A 25,729-nucleotide genomic window follows, 5' to 3' on the forward strand; every position below is an offset into this window, starting at 1 on the left:
TGCAGAACAGGGCTAGAGAGAGGAAGGGGGAGGATGAAACCAAAGACATGAAATCTGATGAGCAGATGGCTTTCTGCGTCCTTAAGCCTCACATGGAAAAGTGGGGAAAGCACACTTATTCTACCCTCTCACAAGTGAAAGCAGGGAGGAGGAGGAAGGGCATCTGCACCCATCATGAACTGCTAGGATGTGATTCTCCTGGGCCCTGGCTGTGCACAAAGAGGAGCCAGCTTCTTACCAGTACTGTGAAGCTGTCTGCATTTCCCCGAGTAAAATCTATTGTGTTGGAAAAGATCCCCATATTCAGCCAAGGTCTCCAAAAAGAGTTTTGTTTTGTATTTTTTAAGCACTTATTTGTTTTGAAAAAAGAGTGAGCAGGAGAGGGGTGGAGAGGGAGAGAGAGAGAATCCCAAGTAGGCTCTGTGGTATCAGAGCAGAACCCCATGTAGGGCAAGAACTGGATGCTTAACCAACTGAGCCACCCAGGTGCCCCTCCAAAAAATGTTTAGCATAATGTGACTATCTAGAGTCTTCTCAACTTTGGGTATACAAATTAACAGATCTTACTGTATTTCAAAATAACCGACTATCCAGCAATCAAGGTACAGAAAGGTCATGGTAAAGAACAGCTTCCACAAGAACCTGCCCAGGTAGATGATGAACAAATGTCCAATATAAGTGCAATGGAATAACCAGACTCAAAGATTGGGGGGTTTAACTCACTGGTAAGAAGAATGAGGAAAACAGAAGAAATTAAACTATTAGAAAGGGCATATTTACATGGGCGCCTGGGTGGCTCAGTCAGTTAAGCTTCTGACTTTGGCTCAGGTCATGATCTCATAGTCCATGGGTTCAAGCCCTGCATCGGGCTCTGTGTTGACAGCTCAGAGCCTGGAGCCTCCTTCAGATTTTGTGTCTCCCTCTCTCTCTGCCCCTTCCCCACTCAAAATAAAGACATAAAAAATAATTTTTTAAGGGCATATTTATGTATGGTTTGTGTAAACATAAAATGGTAATGGTGCTCTGGACTATAATTTGGCAATATATTATAATTTTAAACGTTTATATATTTCTTTACACAGAAAATTTCTAGGAAAAACAATGGGAGAAATCTAATGCCTATGATTAAATTAGGCACAGTACTTCCAAACAGTGTGATAGCAAACAGTAACTTTTTTTTTTTAAGTTTATTTATTTGTCTTTAGAGAGATAGGACACAAGCAGGGAAAGGGCAGAGAGAAAGAGAGAGAAAGAATGAATCTCAAGCAGGCTCCGCACTGTCAGCACAGTGGCAGATGTGTGGCTTGAATTCATGAACCGCAAGATCATGACCTGAGCCAAAATCAAGAGTTAGGTACTTAACCTACTGAGCCACTGAGGCGCTCATTATTTTAATAAAGAGCTGTATTTACTAGCATAGATATGCCTCCAATCTACAGAAGTATATTGTGAAGCAGTGTTTACACAATATGACCCTACCATGTCTGTTTTAAATTAATAAGTTATAGATAGATCTCACAAACATAACATTGAACAAGTCAAAAAAGACAAGAAGTATATACTGAACTATAGTTATTTAAGATTCAAGCACATGCAAAATAAATCTTATGAATAATGGGTATTTTTAATTTTCAGGAAAACTTTTTTCTTCTTTCACAGTATTCAAAAGAGCTACACATCTATACTGTAAGATTCTTAGTGTAAGAGCTCTGGGAGCAGCTTATAAGAACATTAAGCTTGTCACTTTAAAAGTAAAGTGCTAAAGTCTCCTTCTCATATACAGTCATAAGCCAAAAATTCAGCACAGAACATACAGTTCCAGACATGGAGACAACCATGTTGAAACACACAGCTGGAAGTCAGTCACATTCTTCAAGAACCTGACATCACCTCCTTGAAATATCAAACATACCCCAAAATGCAGCAAGACCATCTCAAAAGCATTCAGGGCAATGAGTTACTCCAGAGATTCCCAGTCTGCAATGAGGTAGGTCTCTCGGAGTCCAGTGAGCCACAATATGATGCCAAAGCAGCTCACCATACCGGATGGGCTAAAGCAATCTTCAGGGAGATCCATGCAATATTCATGAGGACAAAAGGGAGCACAGAGAGGCCAGAGAGAGACGGGAAGGACACAGATGGGTTTGTTACCATCAGCTCTGATGGACCCTCCTCAAGATATTACCAAAATCTGCACAATTTAACTTCATGGTTAATTCATCCTGCTGGCGACTGTGAGCATACGGGTCAGGGGAGGAGGGGGTCACAAGGGGGAGCTTCAGCAAGCCCTAAACTGCCTTCCTAAGAAGCACTTCCTAAGATACAGTCATAGCTCCAGAGCTCCCACTTGAAGACACAGGTTGTTTGGCTAAACACCGCACCCAATGCAGAAATCCACTTTCTTGCTCTTCCTGCAATGGGCTAAACAAGTGAAGTTACAGAGGGCAAGGGTATGGAGAAGGCAAGTTCAACTGCTGGCTTCTCTGCACCAGTTCAACATGGCAGGAGCCATGAGAGCCCCGTGGGTGGGACTGGGAACATTCTAGAACAAGTCTCCCATAATAGTGATCTGATGATCTTAGTTTCACTAGGATTTTGGTAACCAACAGTCTTTTTCTTTAACTAGGAAAATTCCGTATCAAATATTTCAGATTTCCATATCTAACTTCCTTAATAAATTCATCTTTTAAAAAAATTTTTAATGTTTATTTTTGAGAGAGGGAGAGAGAGAGAGAGAGAGAGAGCACAAGTGGGGGAGGGTAGATAGAGAAGGAGACACAAAACCTGAAGCAGGCTCCAGGCTCTGAGCTGTCAGCGCAGAGCCCAATCCAGGGCTCGAACTAACGAACTGCAAGACCATGACTTGAGCCGAAGGCAGGCACTTAACCAACTGAGCCACCCAGGCGCCCCAAAATCAAAGATTTCTATTAAACAAAGCAGCATGTTGAAGTAGGAAAAACACAGGAACTGGGACAAAAGGACAGTGATTCGCGCACACATTTATCACAAACCTATACAACCTGATGCAAGTCATATTTCTTCTCTGGGCTTCAGTATTATAAGCAAAACAAGGCATTTGGTGATCTCAAAAGATCCCATCCAGGCTCTAAAATGCTGTGGCTCTAAGGTACTCCTGTAATTTCTCCTAGAAATAGCAATCAAAGGCAGTAAATAATTTTATCGCTTCCAATAATACACTCATAAGACTTAAAATTTTCATAGATTCAACTTAAATTCCATTCCAAGTATGCTAGTTTATGGATGTGTCATTAAAATTTTCCCAGAAATACACCATTTAAACCTCTACAATTCAACCTTTGTCTGCGGATTCACCTTCTTCCTTCCCATAAAAATGGAGGAAGTCTCTGTCTGTTCATTACAAGCCAGTTAATTCCCCGTGTATGAGCTTGGGTGACATCTCTTTCCAGGAACGTCAGTCCACCACCGATCCTCTCTCTACTGTGTCTGTAACCTGTTCCTTGGGTCTAGATCATTTTAGTCAGGATATAAATACTCCAGATGCTGCCATCTTTAAAAAAATAAAATAAACAAAATCTTCCTAAGACCCAGCACTCCTCCAGCATTAGCCTGACATCTGTACTCTCCTTCAATGTCCAACCTCTTCAAAGAAAGGTCACCTCCTCCAACCTTTTACCCACCTCCAGTCCAGTCCGTACAGAGCGGCCAGAGTGATCTTCCCAAGCTACAAATCTAACATCACTCTTGTTCCTAACCAGAACACAGCCTGTCCTCCTAGGCTCCGCGTTACCTGCCCCTGCAGGCCCCACCTAGTTAACTAGCCTCACCTCCTACCACACTGTACCTGGGCAAGGACACTGGCCTCTTCCTCAAACATGCCAACTCCTTCCCATCTCGGGGAGTCTGCCCTTTCCTCAGCTACAAGGCTCCCTCTGCCCACCACCACTTCCTTTGGCAGCCCAGTTCTATCTTTCAGGTCCACTTTAATCACGACATCCTCCTGAGAGCCTTCTGTTGGGAGTTGAACCATGCTGACCTTGTCATTTCGGCTGTTTGAGCAGTCAAGCAGTATACCACTGGACCGGTATTTCAATCAACTCTTTCTCACTTTGGTTGGTGGAAAAGGGGAGTTTCTTGTTTTTAAAGTATGCCATGTACTGTCTCAAATGGGAAAGAAAGAAGGTGTTTACAGATAAGCACTTGGTCTGGCATCGCATGTAACCTGCAATCTAATCTACAAAGCAGTCCTGTGCCAGGGGAACAGGCTTCTGACAGAACCAAAGCTTACTATGTGAGTATGTACCATAAGTCTTAAAAATGTTTATTCCCTTTAACCTAGTAATTCCACCTCTATGAATTTATCCAATGAAAGTAAGATATATATACACAGCAAAAAAAAAAAAATTAAAGGCATTCATGGCCGCAATATCTATAGAGAAGAAAAAAAAGTAAACATCAAAAAGCCTTTGTTGTCACAAAACAGCAATTGTACCAAATTCAAAATTGGTACAGCAAGTTAACATCAGCTAAACAAATGAGATATAGGTTGAGTTGCATCATATGGAAATGCTGTCTTAAAAATGCTCTAAGTTCTGACGCATCCCCCTTTGAAATTCATGATTCTAACGAAGACGGAACCCACTGACCTTGAAACAAAGGGATCCAGAAGGAATCCCTTGAAGGTAAGAGGTATTAGAAGGCCCCCACAGGTATGTGAGGCCTCCTGGAATCATGGTGCTACAGGCCTGGGAGGCAGAAGTCCTGGGTCGTAACTCTAAAATCTGTGAACTCACTATGTGACCCGTAGGTAGTCACTTCATTTTTCTGGGCTTAAGTTTGCTTATTTTATAACACAACAAAACCACAAAGAACACTTCTGACTTTACATTTATACTGTCAGGGGCCTGGATGGCTCAGTCGGTTAAAGTGTCCAACTCTTGATTTCAGCTCAGGTCAAGATCTCATGGTTTGTGAGTTCAAGCCCTGCATTGGGCTCTGTGCTGACAGCACAGAGCCTGTGTGGAAGTCTCACACTCTCTCTCTCTCTCTCCTCTCTCTCTCTCTCTCTCTCTCTCTCTCTCTCCCCTTTCCTGGGCACGTGCATGATCTTTCTCCCTCAAAAATAAACATTAAAAAAAAATTATGCACTCCGCAACAGGCACCTGAATAAAAAGACCGAAATTTAAACTGCATGTCCACTCCTCTTCAGGTTGGAAGCCCTGAACTAGTGACCGCACTTCTCCGAGCCTCCATCTCCTCAGTTCCACGGGGCCCCTCCAGAGCACAGTGGAAACACGACATGGGGCACACAAGGGGCTAACAGCTCTTCCCGTCTTCCCATTGCATTACTGGAAGCTGCCATGCCTGGCAATTTCTACAGCTGCTCAACAGATACAAGGAAACAAAGAGCATAGGGTTAGAGACTGCTGACCAACTTCACGCCTTGACTGACCTGAAGTGTTCAGAGTGAAACAGAGTGAAGCTTTAAATTTTCACCAGTGAGAAAAAGAGCTACCACCTCAAGTGTTTGCGGTCTACCAAGCATTGCTAAGAAATGTAAATGCATTATCTAATTTAATCCTTCCAATGATGCTAGGAGATTAGTACTATTATCTCGTTCTTATGGGTGAGGAAACTGGGAAGTTAATAACTTGCTGAGGTCACAAAAACAAAGCTGGCGCTCGGCTTGTGTTTTTAGCCTCTTGTTTAAAACAAAGAACACATCAATCATTGTCATAAATTCAAGGGTTCTAGAATTAAATACAGACCTTACATGTTGTGTTTCTTGCCTATTAGTAAACAGAAACTACTGTACATTTCCTTCCTCTTTCTAGATCTGAACCTGGTAATTTCAGAGGCACAGAAATTCTGAAATATCCCATAATGTCTGAGTTTTTTAAGACACCTAAGGAAACAGGATCTTATATACACCTAAACACCATCCTTAAAGCAAAAATTAAGAACCAAGGAGTAAAAACTTTCATAAACTCATCTAAGTCCACTTCTGAGCTTGTTTTGTCAAGTAATAATTACAAATTATAAATTCCACATTCTTTTGGCTAAACTGGTAGATGAAATTCAAACTAACCACTGCAAACTTATGCTCATACTATATAGCCAGTTACTAATTTGCTGCATTTTCACACATAAACCCAATAATTAGAATATATATAAATGAGTGAAGTGGTCCCTCTAGAAGAGACGCTAAGCCTGTCTGTGTGCATTTCAACCATTCATCAGTAACTAGTCTCAGTTCAATACAGTGACCTCAGAAAGGTCTTGGACTCACCAATACTCTGTCTCCAATTTTGAGTTCTCTTTCTCCTTTCTTGACTGAACTGGCCTCTGAGAGGTTGGAGATAGATTCACTGGCAGTTTTTGTGAGGTTGCTGATCTGAGACGTAGCTGAAGGTTCCTTTGCTGTTGGCTGGGAAGATTTATGGGGGATGTTTGAAGGGGCTGCTGCGGACGAGGCTACCATGCCAGCCGCTGAGGTGGACAGAGGCGAAGTCGCTCTGGAAGCAGGAGTCGTCTGCAGGCCGTTAGCTTCATCTTCTGCCTGCACCTTCCTTGTCAACTTCGATGGGCGGGTGAATATGCCCTTTAGAGGCTCACACTGAAAGTACCGAACTCCTGCCACTGACCCGTCATTCTTGCCTATGGGTTCGTCTAACACAATCCCGGCCCACTGGCCTGGTGCAAACTGGGTTTCTCCCAGAAACTGGATGAATCCAGGCTTATTCCCATTCACCCAAACTCTCTCCCCGACTCGAAAGTCATCCACAAATTCCTCTTGTGCCTCAGAGGATGGTGCGCTTGATGCTTTTTCACTGGATGTTGTTCTTTCCACTGGAGCTACAACTGCAAACAGAAGAAAGGATTAGTGAAGACTCACTTTCACATTCAAGCAGACAACTCCTTCCTACTTTAAAGGAAAATAAACCGGAGAAAGCCCAAAGTAACAAGAGTCACAGATTTTCTAAGGTGTGCTGTCCTTTTTTTTTTTTTTTTTTTAAAAAACAAGGAGGCAAAAAGTACTTGACTCGTTGAAGCACCTGGCTGGCTGGCTGAGTGAAGCATGCAACACTTGATCTTGGGGTTGTGAGTTCAAGCCCCACATTGGATGTAGAAATTACTTAAATCAATGAAACAAACAAACAAAAAAAGATAAAAGTACTTAACCCATCACTCATTTTCAAGGCTTTCAAAACTCAGTGAGCTTGTGGGATTAATCCTTATCAGTAATTATGACTGGAAAAAGTCCAAGCAAGGGGGGGGAAAAGTTCCTTTCTCATAGATCATAATACAGGTTTGATTTCATTTTTCCCTCCACCCCACTGCCCTGCACATCATGCGCAAACACCCATTCGGATCCCTGGAGATGGCCGCTACTCCCACACGGGAGCAGCCAGGGAAGGCTTGGACCTTGGAACCAGAGATTCGCAATCAGCCTGAAGGAGGAGGAGACTCGGTGCCGCAGCTCAGCCATCTCACTCCGAGAGCACCAGGTAAACCCTATTCCTTTGCTGGCAGTGATGTGGAAATCACAAGGGGAAAAAAGGTAGCACCTGGCCAAACTCCCTGCTAAGGCAAGATGACTTTGTAATTCTACCCTACGGTAAAAACAGAAATCAAATTTTGCCAGAAATGTGATATTTACACTGGAAATTCAAGCACTCATCCAGCAAGCATTCATTAAATATTTGGTATGAACTGGCCAAGTCCACATTCTTAACCACTACCATTTTTTTTTAAGTTTATTTTATTTGAGAGAGAGAGAGACAGCACCAGCAGGGAAGGGGCAGAGAGAGAGAGGAAGACAGAATCCCAAGAAGGCTCCAATCTGTCAGCACAGAGCCCGACATGGGGCTTGAATTCATGAAACTATGAGATCACAACCTGAGCAGAAGCCAAGAGTCGGATGCTTAACTGAATGAGCCACACAGGTGCCCCTTAAGCACGCTACCATTTACTAGGCATATTGCAATCTTAGGATGTTACATGTTCTCGGAGTTCAATTTCTTCATCTGTAAGGGGAAAGCAATGGCTTAACAATTTTAGGGGCACCTGGGTGGCTCAGTAGGTTAAGCATCCAACTCTTGATTTTGGCTCAGGTCATGATCTCACGGTTCATGTCAGGTTCCGTGACAGAGCGGAAACTGCTTGGGATTCCCTGCCTCTATCTCTGTCTCTTCCTCCTTCCCTCCCTCCCTCTCCCACCTGCATGCACACACTGACTCTCTCTCAAAATAAATAAGCTTTAAAAAAGTAATAAAGTAAGGGGTACCTGGGTGGTTCAGTCAGTTAGGGTCCACCTTTACTTCAGGCCATAGTCTTGTAGTTCATGAGTTCGAGCCCCATGTTGGGCTCTGTACTGACCGTGTAGAGCCTACTTGGGATTCTCTTTCTCTGCCCTTCCCTCCCTTCCAAAATAAATAAACTTAAAAAAAAACTAACAAAATAAAAATTAAATGAAATAATGTATTTATTTATGATCCCTCTCTTCTTTGAGTTTCTACCACTCCAGAACCTAGTACCAGACACTGTTCTTCACCAGGGGACAAAGCAAGACAGCACAGCCTATGCTGTTACAGAGCCCAGAGTCAAGAGCCACAGCAGGTGATTTCAGGTAAGGGAAATGCTGTGGAGGAGATGGTGTCTTTAGGCAGAGGAGTTAGGGAAGGCCTCCGAGAGGAAGTAACATCTGGCCTGAGGCCTGATCAACAGAGTGAACCTCGCACAGATGAAAGAACAGAGTTGTGTGGACAGCCTGAGGAGGATGAACATCCCTGTATCCTACACCGAAGAGGGAATATGCAGTTTGTGTTGTTGTTGTTGTTTTTAGAAGATAGTAGGTGCTCTCTACCATCTTCTTTGGCAGTTTATTTTTCAAATATTTTCAAGAATATGAAGTGTTCTAAGGCTGTCTTTTTCAAGTTTTCAAGTAGGATCAAATTGATTTCTACTAAGGGAAAACAGAAAGCCTTACCAGTAGCAGGTGTCTTCAAGGATGTGTTTCCAGGTTTAAGGATCTTGGTAGGGGCCTTAAGCCCACTTGGTTTCAGCATACTCATTGTCCTTAGGATGTTGGAGCTGTTTTTCCTTTGCCTGTTACCTCTATCTTGCCCCAACCATTGATAGAACTACGGGTGTTTCTATGGTAAAGTCAGTCTCTGGGTTAAATCTGCAAAGAGAAAAAATATAAACAGAATTTAGAATCTACAGGAGGAACAAAGTAGAAATAACATCTATTATCAAAGCAGTTTCCCAACCTAAATTTCTTTATACATGATGATAACTATCTCCACACGAAACCTAGAGCCCGAGAAAACTCTAGATAAAAACATGAAGATGCTGCTGAAATGGATTTAGAAGCAGTTTACTACCCTACAAACAAGTAGTTGGGCCTAGCAGTACATCCATTTTTCTTTACTTAATATTACCAGCTCAGTACAGAACCTAAAATCACACATCTACATAATGGATTCAGAAAATGTGAAAAAGAAGGAAAAGAAGGGGCTTTTCATTCATTCATCTGTATACTGCTCAAGTTTTATGACCACAAGGCAGTATCAACTTCCTACCTTTTTTAAGTTCACAGAATTATGCAATGCTCAATACAAAACTATATACATGTCAAACTAGGGAGAGGTTCAAACTTTGTAAGAAAAAGCTGTATCTTGGAAGTGCTGAAGGAAATTTGTTTTTGTCCGGTCTACAGAAACATAACACACTTTTGATTTACTCAAGACCAGGTATGAATCTGTAACTTTGGGCCTAGGCAAAGTAGGATCTTGTCTTAATTCTCTTTAAGACAGGAGAAAGACTTAGGAATTTAGGAACACGGGAAAAGATTTCTAAACATAACACCTAAAACAAAATAATTCAAAGAGACAAAAAAATGTTACTGACTCTCTTGTCAAATGTCTTACACTTTTCTCTATTAGAACTGAGACGAGGAAGAACCAATGTCACTCTGCCATTCTTTTTTTTTTTAATGTGTATTTATTTTTGAGAGAGACAGAGAGAGAGTGAGTGGGGGAGGGGCAGAGAGGGAGACACAGAATCTGAAGCAGGCTCTGAGCTTCAGCACAGAGCCCGATGTGGGGCTGGAACTTGTGAACCCTGAGATCATGACCTGAGCAGAAGTCAGACACTCAACCGACTAAGCCACCCAGGCGTCCCTGCCATTCTGTCTCTCTTACAAGCAATGATGAGCAGCGGCAAAAAATCTGGCCAGGGATGTCAGAGGAGCCTGCTATGGCCCCTAGGGTGGACTGAACAGTGTCCACCCCTCCCCCACCCAGATATATTCATCTAGAACCTGTGAATGGGACCTTATTTGGAATAAGAATCTTTGCAGATGTAATTTAGTTAAGGATCTTGAGATGAGATCATCCTGGGATTACTGGGTAGACCCTAAATCTAATAACAAATGTCCTTATTAGAGCAAGAGAACACACCAAGAAGGCCACAAGAAGATGGAGGCAGGAATTACAGTGATGTGTCCAAAGCCAAGGATAGCTGACAGCCACCAAAAGCTCAGGGACAGGCATTGAGAGGAATGCTCCCTCAGAGCCTCCAAAAGGACCCAACCTCGCTGGCATATTGTTTTTCTGACTTCTGGCCTCCAGGAACTGTGAGAGAACACATTTCTGTTGTTTTAAGGCACCCAGTTTGTGGTAATTTGTTACGGCAGCCCTAGGAAAGGAATACAGACAGCCATGTCAGCTTTTCTGTTCCAAGATAATCAGACTGGACAGAAGACAAAGACAGTTGCCTCATTAGGCTCCATTTGCAGATTCCACATGGTTCTTGAAAGGTCCAAATGGTATGGGTGTTTTTAATCATGTGAAAAGTAAATTATGTAGCTTTGAGAAGATTCTGATTAACAGAGAAAGAACTGTTTAGTGGAAGACAGTGATTGCCAATCCTGACTATTAATACAAAATTCCAAGACTCCTTTCTATCACCATCATTATCCCTGCCGGGATGGTGGCAGTGGGTGTGGAAGACCCTGTGCCAGGGCGGGGGGTTGATTCAGAGTCGCGTTTGAAGCCACCTGCTTTACTGTCAGACCCTCACCCATACACAGCCTGTAAGTTTCAAGCAGATTTACTGGTTCTTGCTATTGCCCTAGATGGAAGGGAATGGCTGAGTCCCCTCTAAACTCAGCTATTGACATGTCCAGAGAATTTGAAGAGGGTGGGGATAGGCTAAGGTCAGAAACTGCCATGGGGCCTTGTTATATGTCAAGCCTACTCTTCTGACTGGTTCAACATTAAAAGGTGAAAGGGTCAGGTAGGTAAGAAGAGAACAGGCAGAGAGAGCACAATGGTCCCAGGGAAGTTATTACAATGGTAAGAAGAGAGCATGACGTGCTCTTTAAAATAATTCACTCAGGCAGAACAGTGAGTTCCTGGGCTCTGGTCAAGCACTCCTCCCAAAAGAGAGACTGTGAAAACTACCATAATCAGCAAATAGGAAGCCTCAGCCAATTTCAAACTTTGTAGCTCAACACCCTGAGCTCACAAAAATCTGACCATCTATAAGCCTCAGTCAAAAGAACAGAGCATGTGGTTTTTAGGAACCTAAGAATAGCTATAAACCCAAAGTCTAGGACTTTGTGGCCTAATATGAATGCCTCTGCCTTTCGGTCCATCCAAGTCATTTGAATCCAGAAGCAGGGAACCGTGACCAAGATATAACAAAGGAGAAAAGTCTAGTCTGTCTAAATAAAAGAATTAGTAACAACACCACCACTGCTGTGTTTTTTAATCCTCCAATTCAAGTTTCTTCTTCATGTATTATGAATGAATGGCATGTCTGGCTTGCTTCAAAAAATCAATTTACTGAGAAACAAAAGATCAAAATCTTGGTCATGGTACCTACAAATGGTAATGACCAAGAAGCAACATCTCCATATAATGTTTCAAGGTCAGTGAATGTCACCTTAAGACTAATTTCTTCAGGGGCACCTGGGTGGCTCAGTCAGTTGAATGTCCAACTTCGACTCGGGTCATGATCTCATAGTTCGTGAGTTCAAGCCCCACACTGGGCTCAGTGGTGACAACTCAGAACCTGGAGCCTGTTTCCAATTCTGTGTCTCCCTCTCTCTGTCCCTCCTCTGCTCATGCTGTGTCTCTCTCCCAATCAAAAATAAATAAAACATTTTTAAAAATTAAAAAAAAACTAATCTCTTCCAAAATACATGCAAAATTTTTTAAAAAAGACATTCTTTCCTCTCTAATATGCTGAGCCTAGCTGAATTTCTGATGTTCGTGCTTACTGAAATCTCAAGAGTTTGGACCTAAAATAAGACAAACCACACTTCTCCTCTACCCTCCCAACTTGTATGAACAGTATTATACTCTAGAAATAGTTTTTATGCATATTATTCCACTTGAAGCTTGCAATTCTATAGATCAACTACTATTATTATCCTTTCTTAACAAATAAATCAACACCTCAGGTAAATAGATGTATTTCCTCACTTGTTCATGACCAGCCACCTGAGGTCACCTGGCTGAGCAGCAGAGATATGAACAGTATGTAGGCCTGATTCGAGTCCAACTTCTTTCCACTGAACCTAACATCCAAACTTAGGAGGGACCAGACACCACAATTAAAAACATTAGGACTCATCTTACTAAGATGATGGACACATGTACAACAGCAAGAATACCCAAAGCACAGAGATAAAACCGAGTTACTTGCACCTCAAAATAACCTGGAAGGAATGTGAACAGTTATCAATGCACACATTCACGGACAGAGAATGAAGGTCTGAGCAGTTAAGTGGTTTTCTCAAGGTCAAACAAGTGGTAGTGGCACTTTTGAGACCCCATGCTTTTCCTAGTAGATCAGCTCTCTGATGAAATCTTCCTCCAAGATAGTAACCCACTCATTCAACAAATGTTTCCTGAGAAACTACTATGAAAAAAGCACTCTTCCATTTTCTCATGGGCCCATGCAGAAAGCAGGAGAGACACCTCTGGGAGGTTCAGAATGAAAGCTGAACACAAAAAAAATATCTGTCTTTGAGCAAAGAAAATGGGAGCTTACTGGGGAAATGTAGCAGGAATGCCAAGCAGCAGAGTAAACATGAGGTTTGCAGTCACAAACTTAAAGGGAAAAGAGCCTCCTGTTACCTTTTCTTCTACTAACAAGCTTCTGCTCAGGCACAGGTACCAGGAAGGTGGGGAGCTAAGTTCAATCATAATAAAAAATTTGTCAGTTAAATAAAAATGGAAGGGAAAAGCAAGGAGGGATTAAAAAGGAACAGGGAGGGATGCCTGGCTGGTTCAGCCAGCAGACGATGTAACTCTTGATCTCAGGGTTGTGAGTTCAAGCCCTATGTTGGGTGTAGAGATTAATTAAAAAAAATAAAATCTTTAGGGGCACCTAAGTGGCACAGTTGGTTAAGCATCTGACTTCAGGCTCAGGTCACTATCTTGCAGTTCATGGGTTCGAGCCCCACAGCAGGTTCTGTATTGAAGAGCATGGAGCCTATAGCCTGTTTCAGATTCTGTGTCTCCCTCTCTCTCTGACCTTCCCCTGCTTGTGCTGTCTCTATCTCAAAAAGAAATAAACTATAAAAAGTTTTTTTAACAAATTAATCAATTCAATCTTTAAAAAAAAAAAACAGGACAGGGAATCTGAGATAGGTGAAGGGAAGTGAAGACAGCATGGGTCTGATAGTGAAACGCAGTGAGGGATGAGAGAGCTCAACAGGACGGAGAATGGTCATCTCGAGGGTGCTAGGTACTCCAACGGCATCCCGTTAAACTAGATTCTCACTCAGCAGGTCTGGGATGGGGCCTTGGGTTCTGCTAACACTCCCAGGGGATGCTAATGCTCCCTTCCCTTTGAGTCAGAGTGAGAGGCTTCCAGAGGATGGAAGACAGCAGCCTGAGTATGGATTTTACAAAGCACCAGGGAGTCCACAGATAAAGGGAGTGGAGACGTTAAATGGAATCAAAGAAAGAGACTGAGGTCAGGGGATGTCAGCTGCAGGACGGGTACCAGGTGGTAGAAGAGCTGGGGTTCAACAATCTCACTGTCCTGGCCCTCAGGTATCTCCCTATGGGCTGCAGGGGAGGTGGAAGGCGTTCTTCAGAGGCAAGTGTCAGATAAAGCAAGGAGGGAAGGAGACTATTCACAGAACATAGTGAGAAGACTGATCATTACAACCTGAATTACAGAAGGCAGAATCAGAGTTTGGGAATGAAAGAAGGAGTGAAGAACTGGGCTAAATGAGGTGAACCCAGCAGCCCAGGAACAGATGGTATGAAATTATCCATCCTCCACTGTAATGAAGAGGTAGTACGCTCTCGTGCACTCTCTCAAAATAAACAAACTAAAATGTTTAAAAATTTGAAAGAAATCCAACCCTTAAATACATGTCTTTTTAATACTCTACAGCAACATGGCAAATACACAGGAAGCACCTTGGCTGTGCCCTGCTGCGCCACGTCACAAAGAAGACCGTGTACAATGGAGGCACAAGCTCAATTAGCCACTTCTTTGGGGAACATCCACTGTACTTGAAAAAAATGACCGGTAAACTATGGCTACTGAGGCGGGGGTAATCTGGCAGACATTCTCTTAGAAATGAACTATGTGACCCTGTCCCCTCAAGGAAAATGGCAATTTGTTAACAAAGATACATTTTAGGCATTCAGGAGAAACTTCGAATTTTGGAAAACACACCCTTCACTATGAGCTTGACACCTTCTCAATACTAAAGAATTTTCTGATAAAATCAATGGTTTTAACAAACATGACTTTTTGATATTACATAATGAAATGTGCCAGCATACAGAAATGTGGAGTAACTCAGTGATCAATATTTCTCAACGGACAATGCATGTTACAAAATCACTCATGGGTAAAATGTTCATTCAAAGCACAAATTAGACCAATGGATTGTTAGGTAACAATAAAAGTTCATTCATACAGTTTCAGACCCAACCTTTAATAAACTACAGCCTACCAAATTTTGGTAGAAGAAAATCCATAATTATCTAAAAATGCTCTGAAAATGCTCTTTTCCTTTCCTCTTTACCCATTGAGGCCAAATTCCTCTATGTGCAGCAACCAAAACAATTCACTACAGATCGAATGAGGAAGCACCTGTCTCCTATTAAGCTGTCTTCCATTAAAGACAGAATTGCAAAAATGTAAAAACAATGCCATTTTTAAGTTTTTATTTTAGAGAAAGTTACTCATTAAAAATTCATGTAACATGTAACATGTAATGAATTTCTGGGCGCCCAAAAGGCTCAGTCAGTTAAATGTCTGACTTTGGCTCAGGTCATGATCTAAGGCTTGTGAGTTTGAGCCCTGCATCCAACTCTGTGCTGACAGCTTGGAGCCTGAATCCTGCTTCAGATTCTGTGTCTCCCTCTCTCTCTGTCCCTCCCCTGCTCACGCTGTCTCTATCTCCCAAGAATAAATAAACATTAAAAATTAAAAAAAAAAAAAAACATGTAACAGATTTCTAATTTCTAGTGAAGTAATATTTCCAGCTTTAATTTCTAATATGGTATAGATATCAATAGATAAAACCTAAATAAAGAAAGCCCTCTTGATACCTCAATAATTTTTAAGAATGTAAAAGGGTTGTAAGGAAAAAAGTATTGAGGGGCGCCTGAATGGCTCAAGTCAGTTAGGTATCCGACTTCAGCTCAGGTCATGATCTCACAGTTCCTGAGTTCGATCCCTGCACCAAGCTCTGTGCTGACAGCTCGGAGCCTAGAGCCTGCTTCAGATTCTGTGTCACCCTCTCTCTCTCTCTCTCTCTCTGTTCCTCCCCCACTCATGCTGTCTCTCTCTCTCTCTCTCTCAAAAATAAATAAAAACATTTTAAAAATTTTTCAAGGAAAGCCTGAGTTTAGGCTGGCTGGGCCTAAATTCATAATAAAGCCCTTTGCTTTTGGGGAAAAAAAAATTTTTTTTTCAATGAAAAAAGTGTTGAGAACTGCTGCTCTACCCATTTGTGCTTTATATTTAGAGTTGCCATGGTCTTTTTGTCATTGTTATATTCCCCACAGTACTTTATAAACAATGCTCATGAAAGAAAATTAATGAGGAAAATAGTCTTAATTGTTTCAGTAATTCGACAAACTAGTTAGGGTATCAGTATTTTAAAAGGTTATACTTGCTGCTTGCTATAAGGGACAGAAAAATACATGATATAGACCTAAACTCAAGGAATTTAATAATGTAGTTGGGAAGAAAAGACCCACATAAGTGAAAAACAACTAAGAATATAATGTAACTTACAAGAAATACCGAACCTTCCAATGATCCTGAAAGTGTTTTTAGAAGATGGGAGGGTGGAGTGGATTAAGGAAGAAAGAAAAGGCTTCATGGCAAGGAAGGATTTCAGGGAGGGCTCAAAGCAAAGTAGAGCCTTGTCCTGGTGTCAGCAGTCAGGATTTTAAAAGTCACAGAGAAAAGACTCCAGAGGAGGAGAGGAAGGACAAGGAAAGGTAAAGCAGGTGAGTAAGACACTGAGCAGCTTGGTTTGGCTAACATCAGAAGGCTCTTGCAATAAAACAGGTTAGACAAGAGCCTTAGAGTTCAATCAAGGAAATTTACTACGATCAGCTTTTACTTCAAGATTCTAGTGAAAGGAATGAAAGATGTCTAGAGTTTCCTCTTAAACACTAAATCTATTTCAGTTGTTCATTTTAGTGATCATAACCTGGCTATCGTTGTCAAGCAAAGATTTAAACCAAGGGTTGGTAGGCTTTTTCTAGTGGCATATCAAGTCCTCACTCACTCCAACCGTGGGTCCAAGTAACAGATGGGGGCTGCCAGGGTCAGGTCTTAAATTTCATGAAGAGGAGCCATGAGCATTTGAAGTCAGTGACCAAAATGGATATACAAAGGAAGGTTCTCATCTCGAATCCTTCACATAGCAAGGATAAATTTCCAAGGGCTATAAAAATTAGATACCACTGACCATAAAGGACAAATTCTGGCCTCTCTACTACTCTGCACATGGGGTGGGGCAGACCAGAAATCCCACGACCTACTTTGCCTTGATAATGTGAACGTGAATAAAAGGTAACCTGACTGACAAGGAGTCACGAGGCCAGAAGGGGGAGCTCTCAAGCAGTACCTGTCAGGAATTGTCACTGACAGATCCCAACAGAACTTTCAACAAGAAAGAATCCTCAATTACAGGCCCCAACAGCAAAGGATGCACACTGCATCTCCTCCAAGAAATTGACTACCTCACTCAGCCAAAGAGAAACAGTCACGATCTTGAACTCTTGCCTTTCTCAAATGGACTCTTCTCAAAAACTTACCCTTCCAATTTCCACCTACTCCATAAAATAACGTGCTTCTTACTTTGTTGGATTAGCCTATGGTTTTTGCTACAGCCTGCTTGTCTTGAACTGCAATTCTCTGCTATTCCAGAATAAACTCATATTTGCTGGTAAAATAACTGTTTTAAGATTTTTATAGGGGTGCCTGGGTGGCTCAGTCAGTTAAGCATCTGACTTCGGCTCAGGTCATGATCTCACGGTCCATGAGTTCAATCCCCATGTCCGGCTCTGTGCTAACATAACAAGCCAGAGCCTGAAGCCTGCTTTGGATTCTGTGTCTCCCTCTTTCTCTGCCCCTCCCCTGCTCACGCTCAGTCTCTCTCTCCAAAACAAATAAACATTAAAAAAAATTTTTTTTAAGATTTTTATAGTGTCTTACCATCAACTGTTCATGCCAGTCTGTAAGTCACACTGAAAGCTAAATGTTCTAGATGTACACTACCCAGTATGGTAGTCACTAGCCACATGTGCTGTTTAAACTTTAAATTCTTATAAAATGAAATAAATTCAGCTCCTCAGTCACATGAGCCACATTTCAAGTGCTCAATAACCACAGTACAACATATAACAATTTCTACCAACCTATAAGTTCTATTGGACAGCACTGTTCTAGAACCTCCTCCATCCAGAAAGGATCTACTTGCCAAATGCAATCACTTGAATAAACCTTAAGGTTCTCTCAATACTGCTGCTTTGGTCAAAAGTATCTTTGGGACACCTGGGTGGCTCAGTTGGTTAAGCGTCTGCTTTGGTTCAGGTCGTGATCTCACAGTTCTTGGGTTCAAGCCCTGCATCAGGCTCTGGGCTGACAGCTTGGAGCCTGGAGCCTGCTTCAGATTCTGTGTCGCCGTCTCTCTCTGTCCTTCCCCCACTCATATTCTGTCTCCTTCTATATCTCAAATACAGATAAACATTTAAAAAAAAAAAGTATCTTTGACTCCTCTTTTAGAATTAACTTCAGAGACAGTCTGTAAGTTGTACTCTTGGTGACCGTAAGTGGTAATGACCACCTCAATTCTCTCAAAGCTCTTCACTGGACTTGGCTCTAAAACACTACTAGTTGCTTCCAAAATTTGTATTAAAAAAACATTAAAATATAATGTGAAAAAAAATATGATGTGCAACTACTTAATATAGCAAAAATGTATCCAAGGCACAGAAGCAATTACAAGAGTTCTTCCCAGAATTAATGGCTCTATCACTATAATAAATGAACAACACTTCCCTAGATGACAGAAGTTCCGGTGTATTTTTTTCATTTATTTAAAGTTTATTTAAGTAATCTCTACACCCAACATGGGACTCAAACTCGTGACCCTGAGATCAAGAGCCACATGCTCCACTGATTGAACCAGCCAGGAGCCCATTTTTCCATTTTTTTTAAATACTTATTTTCAGAGAGAGGGGGCAGCAGCAGAGAGAGAGGGAAAGGGAGAATCCCAAGCAGGCTCAACACTGCCAGCATAGAGCCAAAACAGGGCTCGATCCCACAAAGCATGAGATCATGACCTGACCCGAAATCAGAAGTTGGATGCTCTCCCAGAAATGGACACAAACATATGACCATCTAATCTTTTAACAAAGCAGGAAAAAAATATCCAACGGAATAAAAACAGTCTCTTCAGCAAATGTTGTTGGGAAAACTGGACACCGACATGCAGAAAAATAAGCGTGGACCACTTTCTTACAACATACACAAAAATAAACTCAAAATAGATGAAAGACCTAAATGTAAGACAGTAAACCATCAAAATCCTGGAGAAGAAAGCACGCAAAAACCTCTTTTACCTTAGCTGCAGCAAATTCTTATTCAACACGTTTCTGAAGGGGAGGGAAACAAAAGCAAAAGTGAACTGTTGGAACCTCATAAAAGTAAGAAGCTTCTGCACAGCAAAGGAAACAATCGGCAAAACTAAAAGGCAACCAATGGAATCGGAGAAGATATTTGCAAATCACATATCAGATAAAGGGTTAGTATCCAAAATCTATAAAGAACTTAACAAACCCAACACCCAAAAAACAAATAATCCAGTGAAGAAATGGGCAAAAGACATTTCTCCAAAGAAGACATCCAGATGGCCAACCGACACATGAAAAAATGCTCAACATCACTCATCATCTGGGAAACACAAATCAAAACCACAATGAGATACCACCTCACACCTGTCAGAATGGCTAACATTAATTCAGGCAACAATAGATGTTGGCAAGGATGCTGAGAAAGAGGATCTCTTTTGCACGCTGATGGGAACGCAAACTGGGGCAGCCACTCTGGAAAACAGTGTGGAAGTTTCTCAAAAAATTAAAAATAGAACTACCCTACAACTCAGCAACTGCACTACTAGGTATTTATCCAAAGGATACAGGTGTGCTCTTTCGAAGGGTCACGTGCATCCCAATGTTTATAGCAGTGCTATCAACAACAGCCAAAGTACGGAAAGAGCCCAAGTGTCCATCGACGGATGAATGAATAAAGAAGATGTGGTGTGTGTGTATATATATATATATATACACACACATACATATACATACATACATACAAACACAATGGAGTATTACTCAAAAATTAAAAAGAATGAAATCTTGCCATTTCCAAGATCTGATGGATCTGGAGAGTATTAAGCTAAATGAAATTAGTCAGAGAAAAACAAGTATCATATGACTTCACTCATATAAGGAATTTAAGATAAAAAACAGATGAATGTAAGGGAAGGAAAGCAAAAATAATATAAAAACAGGGAGGGGGCAAAACATAACAGATTCTTAAATCCAGAGAACAAACAGAGGGTTGCTGAAGGGGCTGTGGGAGGGAGATGGGTTAAATGGTTAAGAGGCTTTAAGGAATTTACTCCTGAAACCACTATTGCACTATATGCTCACTTGTATATAAATTTTAAAATAAATAATTTTTTTATAAAGTAGGGATGGGAGACTTAAAAAAGAATAGGATGCTCAACTGACTGAGCACCCAGGCACCCCATTTATTTTTAAAAGCCAGTCACGTTACTTTATAGTCTCAATTTCCAAATACAATACTGCAGCAGACTATACACTAACCCTAGAATCCTGTATTTACATCACTGACTGATGCCATAGTTCCAATATTTTTTCAAGCCAAGAACCATTTATAAAACGTTTATCTCTAGAACTCACTTCTGAACAGTCAAAAATAGCCACTATTTTTTACATTCTCAAATGGGAGATGCAAGAACGGAGATCTACTTCCAAGCACCGACTCGGCTGCAGGGAGAAGGACTCCAGGACGTATAAATGGTTCAGTGGCACAAACCCTTCTGACTCTCTTCTCATTAAAAGGTTTAAATTTCATCTAAAAGGAAGCTTTGTTGCTAAACATCAACACTAGAGGAACAGGGCTTTGTTCTTTTTCCTGTGTAACCTACAGGTTTATTTTAAGGGACCAAAATTAAAAAAAAAAAAAAAAAGCTAGGCCTCAAGTAAGCAAAAATTTTGAAGTAGATTAATATGCTAGTTTGTGACTTAACTCTGAGATCTGAGTTAAATAACAAATTTTATTTCTTTTTTAATTTTTTTTAATGTTTTATTTATTTTTGATACAGAGAGAGAGACAGAGCATGAGAGGGGGAGGGGCAGAGAGAGAAGGAGACACAGAGTCCGAAGCAGGCTCCAGGCCCTGAGCTAGCTGTCAGCACAGAGCCTGACGCGGGGCTCGAACCCACGAGTGTGAGATCTGACCTGAGCCGAAGTCGGAGGCTTAACCGACTAAGCCACCCAGGCGCCCTAAATAACAAATTTTAAAAAGACAAGATATTTATTTCAGGGAAGCAAATAACCTTAGAAGACCTATCCTCTTTGGTATTTCCCAAAAAGAAGTGTGCTTTACATTTTTTGAGAATGTCAGCAGTTAGGATTCTGGAAAGTAGAAATATTCTCCTCCACCCAACAAAAAAATGTGCTCTACCCTCTGGGAAGTCAAGATTTGGCGCACATCTGTTGAGTGTGTTAGATACTGGAAAAGACCTGCACCTAGGGAGGTCCAAGTGACTAGGATAATGCCAGTACACAGTAAGCACCAAAACAATTAGCTATTATTTCTAAGAATCCAAGCACTCCACTTTCCTATTAGATAGAACTTCTCTTGCTACACAGAACTTTAACAGGAAATTACATAAATGTCAGTCTTTCACTCTAAACAGATTTCCAGAGGTAGGGATACAGTTCAAGACAACACCCTTTTCAAGACAGAGCATTAAGCAAGCTTACTGTCATTACTTTTTTTCTAGAGCATTTTTTAACGTTTATTTATTTTTAAGAGAGACAATGTACATGCTAATGGGGGAGGACCAGAGAGAAAGGGGGACAGGGGATCCCAACCAGACTCTGCACTGACAGCAATTGTTCGATGCAGGGCTAGAACTCACAAACCATGAGATTATGACCTGAGCAACCGACTGAGCCACCCAGGCGCCCCTGCAGTTACTCCTTTTCATAAGCAATCTCTGCCTCATAAAAACATCCAGATAAAAAAAAATTGCTTTTAGGAAAAAACCAATGGGTTACAAAGACCTTGGAAAGAGGAAAAATAAAAATAAAAACATGACTAGAGTAATGAATTCCAAGGTTGGAAGTGAAGCCAGAGCCATTTAAACACAGTGCAAAGCACAATGAGCAAGTTCTGTTCCAGCTGCCCAAGGAAACTAAAATTGTCATTTTAAGATGCCTCTGGAATCACTCGCCCTCTGCTATGATTGACCCACTACCATTCAGACCCCACTTGGATAGATCTTGCAGAGGGAACAGGAATTTGAAAAACAAAGATTTGGGGGTACCTGGGTGCCTTAGTCAGTTAAGCATCTAACTTCAGCTCACATCATGATCTCATGGTTCATGGGTTCGAGCCCCATGTCAGGTTCTCTACTTTCAGTGCAGAACCTGCTTTGGATCTTATGTCTGTCTCTCTCTCTACCCTTCTCCCATTCGTTCTCTTTTTTCTCTCTCTCTCCATCAAAAATAATTTTTAAAAAAAGTTTTTTAATCAAAGATTCAGTTCCATTCTCCCTGCATAAGAACGTATTCTGAAAATACAGAAATGTTTGTAATAATGAAAACTGATCTAAAGCAGTTAAATGTTGTCCCTATAGTTAAAATTCACTTCAAAATTTGCAGTTTCAAGTTTCTATAACCTATGTTTACAGGATGGCTCATTTCTAAGAGGCTGTCCTAAAGATGTGCCAGTTAAAGAGACACATTTGGGGGGTTTTTGTTTTTAATTTTTTGAATTATTTGTTTTTGAGAGAGAAAAAGAGAGAGACAGAGCATGAATAGGGTAAAGACACAGAGAGAGAGAGGGAGACACAGAATCCAAAGCAGGCTCCAGGCTCTGAGCTGTCAGCACAGAGCCTGATGCAGGGCTCGAACTCACAAACTGTGAGATCATGACCTAAGCTGAAATCGGACACTTAACTGACTGAACCACCCATGTGCCCCAAAGAGACGCATTTGAAAGGAAACACACTTAGTGGACTCATAAAGAGCTCCTAGTCTCAAAGAAAGTCAATGTTTTAAGACTCTAAGTCCTACATGTTTAAGAAAATCAGAACATATGACTGTTACAGAGGAAAATACATAGGACAACACTTTAAACAGAAATCTACTTAAAAAAATGGGATGTTGAGTCTAATACTGACATGCTTTGTGAGGGAAAAGCAGTAACAAAAGAAAACAAATATTTTTGACCACCTAATAATCTCTCAACTTGGGCTCACAGAATCAAAGTCAGAGGAATCTCAATATCTACTTTAAGAAGATGGGAGGGCTAATTCATCAAGTGCTTGCACCCAGCACATAGAATACCAGGTTTCTGAAGTTTTTGTTTAAAGGAGGACAATCCTTGAGAAAATTCTACATGTTAACCATCAAAGCCTATATTCTAGGTATTTGTGCGAACCAACGCTTTCTCTTCCAACTCCAACGAAAACCAGTACAAAGAGCAAAACAATATATTCAAAAACAAATGATGACAACTTCTCTATCGTGATGCATCTGAATTTAAGCAAGCGTCTGGGTCATAATTGATTTATACCAAGTCTGATAACCAAATCTGGTCATTTCAAATTGTTACTTGCCCTTATGCTGAAGATAGATTTTCAAACAACAAAAATGTCAGGTTTATTTGCAGGAAACAGAAAAACTGATAGTAAACTGCATAGCAAATAGAGCCACTGATTAACTGCATACCCATTCACACAGTAAAATACTTCTGTTCTACCACAGAGTTTTCTGGTTTTAAATGTCCTGCCAGAGGATATTTTAAAACAATGATTTTCTTACCAATATACAATCTTCAGTAAATATAGAGGGCTTACCACTAACGCCTTTTTTTTTTTTTTTTAAATCTACAGAAGTTGCAGGAAAGTCAATACAATCTACCAATAGGAGACAAGCTGGTACCTCATGATGTCTGTAGAATCGGGCCAGGTCTCAGAGCATGTCCTGCCAAAAGTTGCACAAACATTTTGAGCAGCCCTGACTGTGAGGTCATGAAGATGATATCACAAAGAGGAATTCTGATGTGTTTTCCTTTGGGTGCAACCTCACCACCTTAGAAAAACCCTGAAGGTTCTTTATCTCTGAATCTGGCGCTGATGACTCAAGAAATGCACCTTCTCCCCGAGGGCTCTCCCCACTCAGGTAAGCAACGCCTTCCTGTGCTCACCACCAGAAACACATTTGTATATACTCCAAGCCGGTAAGTTTTCATTTGGGCTCATTTTCAATCACCTTTTCTTAACATTCTCCCCTGGATAATTAAGCAGTTCTTAAGAATTCTGAAAAATTTAAAATATTTAAACATTTGTTTAAAATGTGATCTCTGCCTTGGCATTCTTAACTTCAGCAGCCCCAACATTCACTCTGTTTACTAAGACGAGTGAAGATTACGATGTGTAAACCAGAAGTTCATTTTGAAAATGAAGAAGCATAAAGCCTCACCACAGCTCTGCAATGGTGTTTTTTGCTAAGAAAAAGCAAAATTGCCAGGCTGCTGTAGCTCTGCCCTCTTAGGTGTTTTAGAGCTCACAAGTTGGCACAGAATAAAAATTAGTAAAACTGGGGTGCCTGGGTGGCCCAGTCAGTTAACTGACTTCAGCTCAGGTCATGATCTCACCATTTGTGCGTTCCAGCCCCGCGTCGGGCTCTGTGCTGACAGCTCAGACCTGGAGCCTGTGTCAGATTCTGTCTCTCTGTCTCTCTCTGCCCCTCCCCTGCTCGCACTCTGACTCTCTCAAAAATAAATAAAACATTTTAAAAAATTAGTAAAAATTTCAGGGTGCCTGTGTGGCCCAGTTGGTAGAGCATCTCTCTCTCTCTCTCTCTCTCTCTCTGTACTCCCCTGCTCGAGCATTTGTGCTTGCGTTCTCCCCCAAAATAAATGGATAAACTTAAAAAAAAATCTTTAAAAATAAACAAATGGGCGCCTGATTGGTTGAGCAATGACTTTGGCTCAGGTCATGATCTCACGGTTCATGGGTTTGAGCCCCATGTCAGGCTCTGTGCTGACAGCTCAGAGCCTGGAGCCTGCTTCTGATTCTGTGTCTCCCTCTCTCTCTCTGCCCCTCCCCTGCTTGTGCTGTCTCTGCCTCTCAAAAATAAACATTTAAAATAATAATAATAATAAACATTAAAAAAAACTTCTACCTGTTTAAGTCACTAAAATTAATGTCACAGCAGCTAGCTCTTCTTAATGTGGTGACAAAGATAAAAACTCTGCTTTAGAATCATTTCGACTAAGTCAACTCAAAGAAATTTTTAGGATAGGGTGCCTGAGTGGCTCAGTCAGCTGAGCAACTGACTTCAGCTCAGGTCATGATCTTACAGTTTGTGGGTTCTGAGCCCCACGTTGGGCCCTGTACTGACAGCACAGAGCCTGCTTTGGATTCTCTGTCTCCCTCTCTCTGTGACCCCTCCCTGTTAGAATGCATGCATTCTCTCTCTCAAAGATAAACATTAAAAAAAATTTTAGGATGAGCACTTGAAATAAAAATACTCTACACCACAAAGAGCATAATTCTATTAATAATAAATAAAAGTACTATATTTTCTTAAAAGCAAAAAGACATTTTACTGGCAAGGGCAAAATTAATGTAAAAAACACAAGTCTGACTACAACACCCTAAAACTTATGTGAGCTACGGCTGATGAGTTGACAACTTGTTCAGCTAGTTGACAGCAGTATTCTACTTCTGTGCACATTTGAAACTCTCCATAATGTAAAGTTTTTATTATTGGAGGTATTTTAGTAATGTCTAAACTCTGCCTTCTCCCTCATAGCCTAAAAAAAGCTTAAGCAATTTACAGAAACAAGAGATTCCTCAAAATAAGCAATTCTCAAAAATAAGCATGATATAAACCATGTTCAAATGAAAACAATA

At 41.1% G+C, this 25,729-nt stretch overlaps 1 protein-coding gene across 3 annotated transcripts in view; it reads right to left on the bottom strand.

The window, feature by feature from the left end:
• CLIP1 (CAP-Gly domain containing linker protein 1) overlaps window positions 1-23,772 on the bottom strand; it is a 97,552-nt gene extending 73,780 nt beyond the window's left edge. For 2 of the 3 annotated variants that reach the window (XM_029922018.1, XM_029922017.1), the window contains exons 1-3: window positions 23,751-23,772; window positions 8,969-9,163; window positions 6,269-6,840 (exon numbers count right to left, since the gene is read on the bottom strand). In XM_029922018.1, coding sequence (XP_029777878.1) covers window positions 6,269-6,840; window positions 8,969-9,053 — 657 coding nt within the window. In that variant the 5' untranslated portion in view covers window positions 9,054-9,163; window positions 23,751-23,772. The remainder of the gene's footprint in view (window positions 1-6,268; window positions 6,841-8,968; window positions 9,164-23,750) is intronic. The other variant, XM_029922019.1, reaches the window with a different exon arrangement.
• Between the last annotated feature and the right edge of the window lie 1,957 nt (window positions 23,773-25,729).

This window comes from Suricata suricatta, chromosome 14 (assembly GCF_006229205.1).
Source record: "Suricata suricatta isolate VVHF042 chromosome 14, meerkat_22Aug2017_6uvM2_HiC, whole genome shotgun sequence".
Lineage (NCBI taxonomy): Eukaryota > Metazoa > Chordata > Mammalia > Carnivora > Herpestidae > Suricata > Suricata suricatta.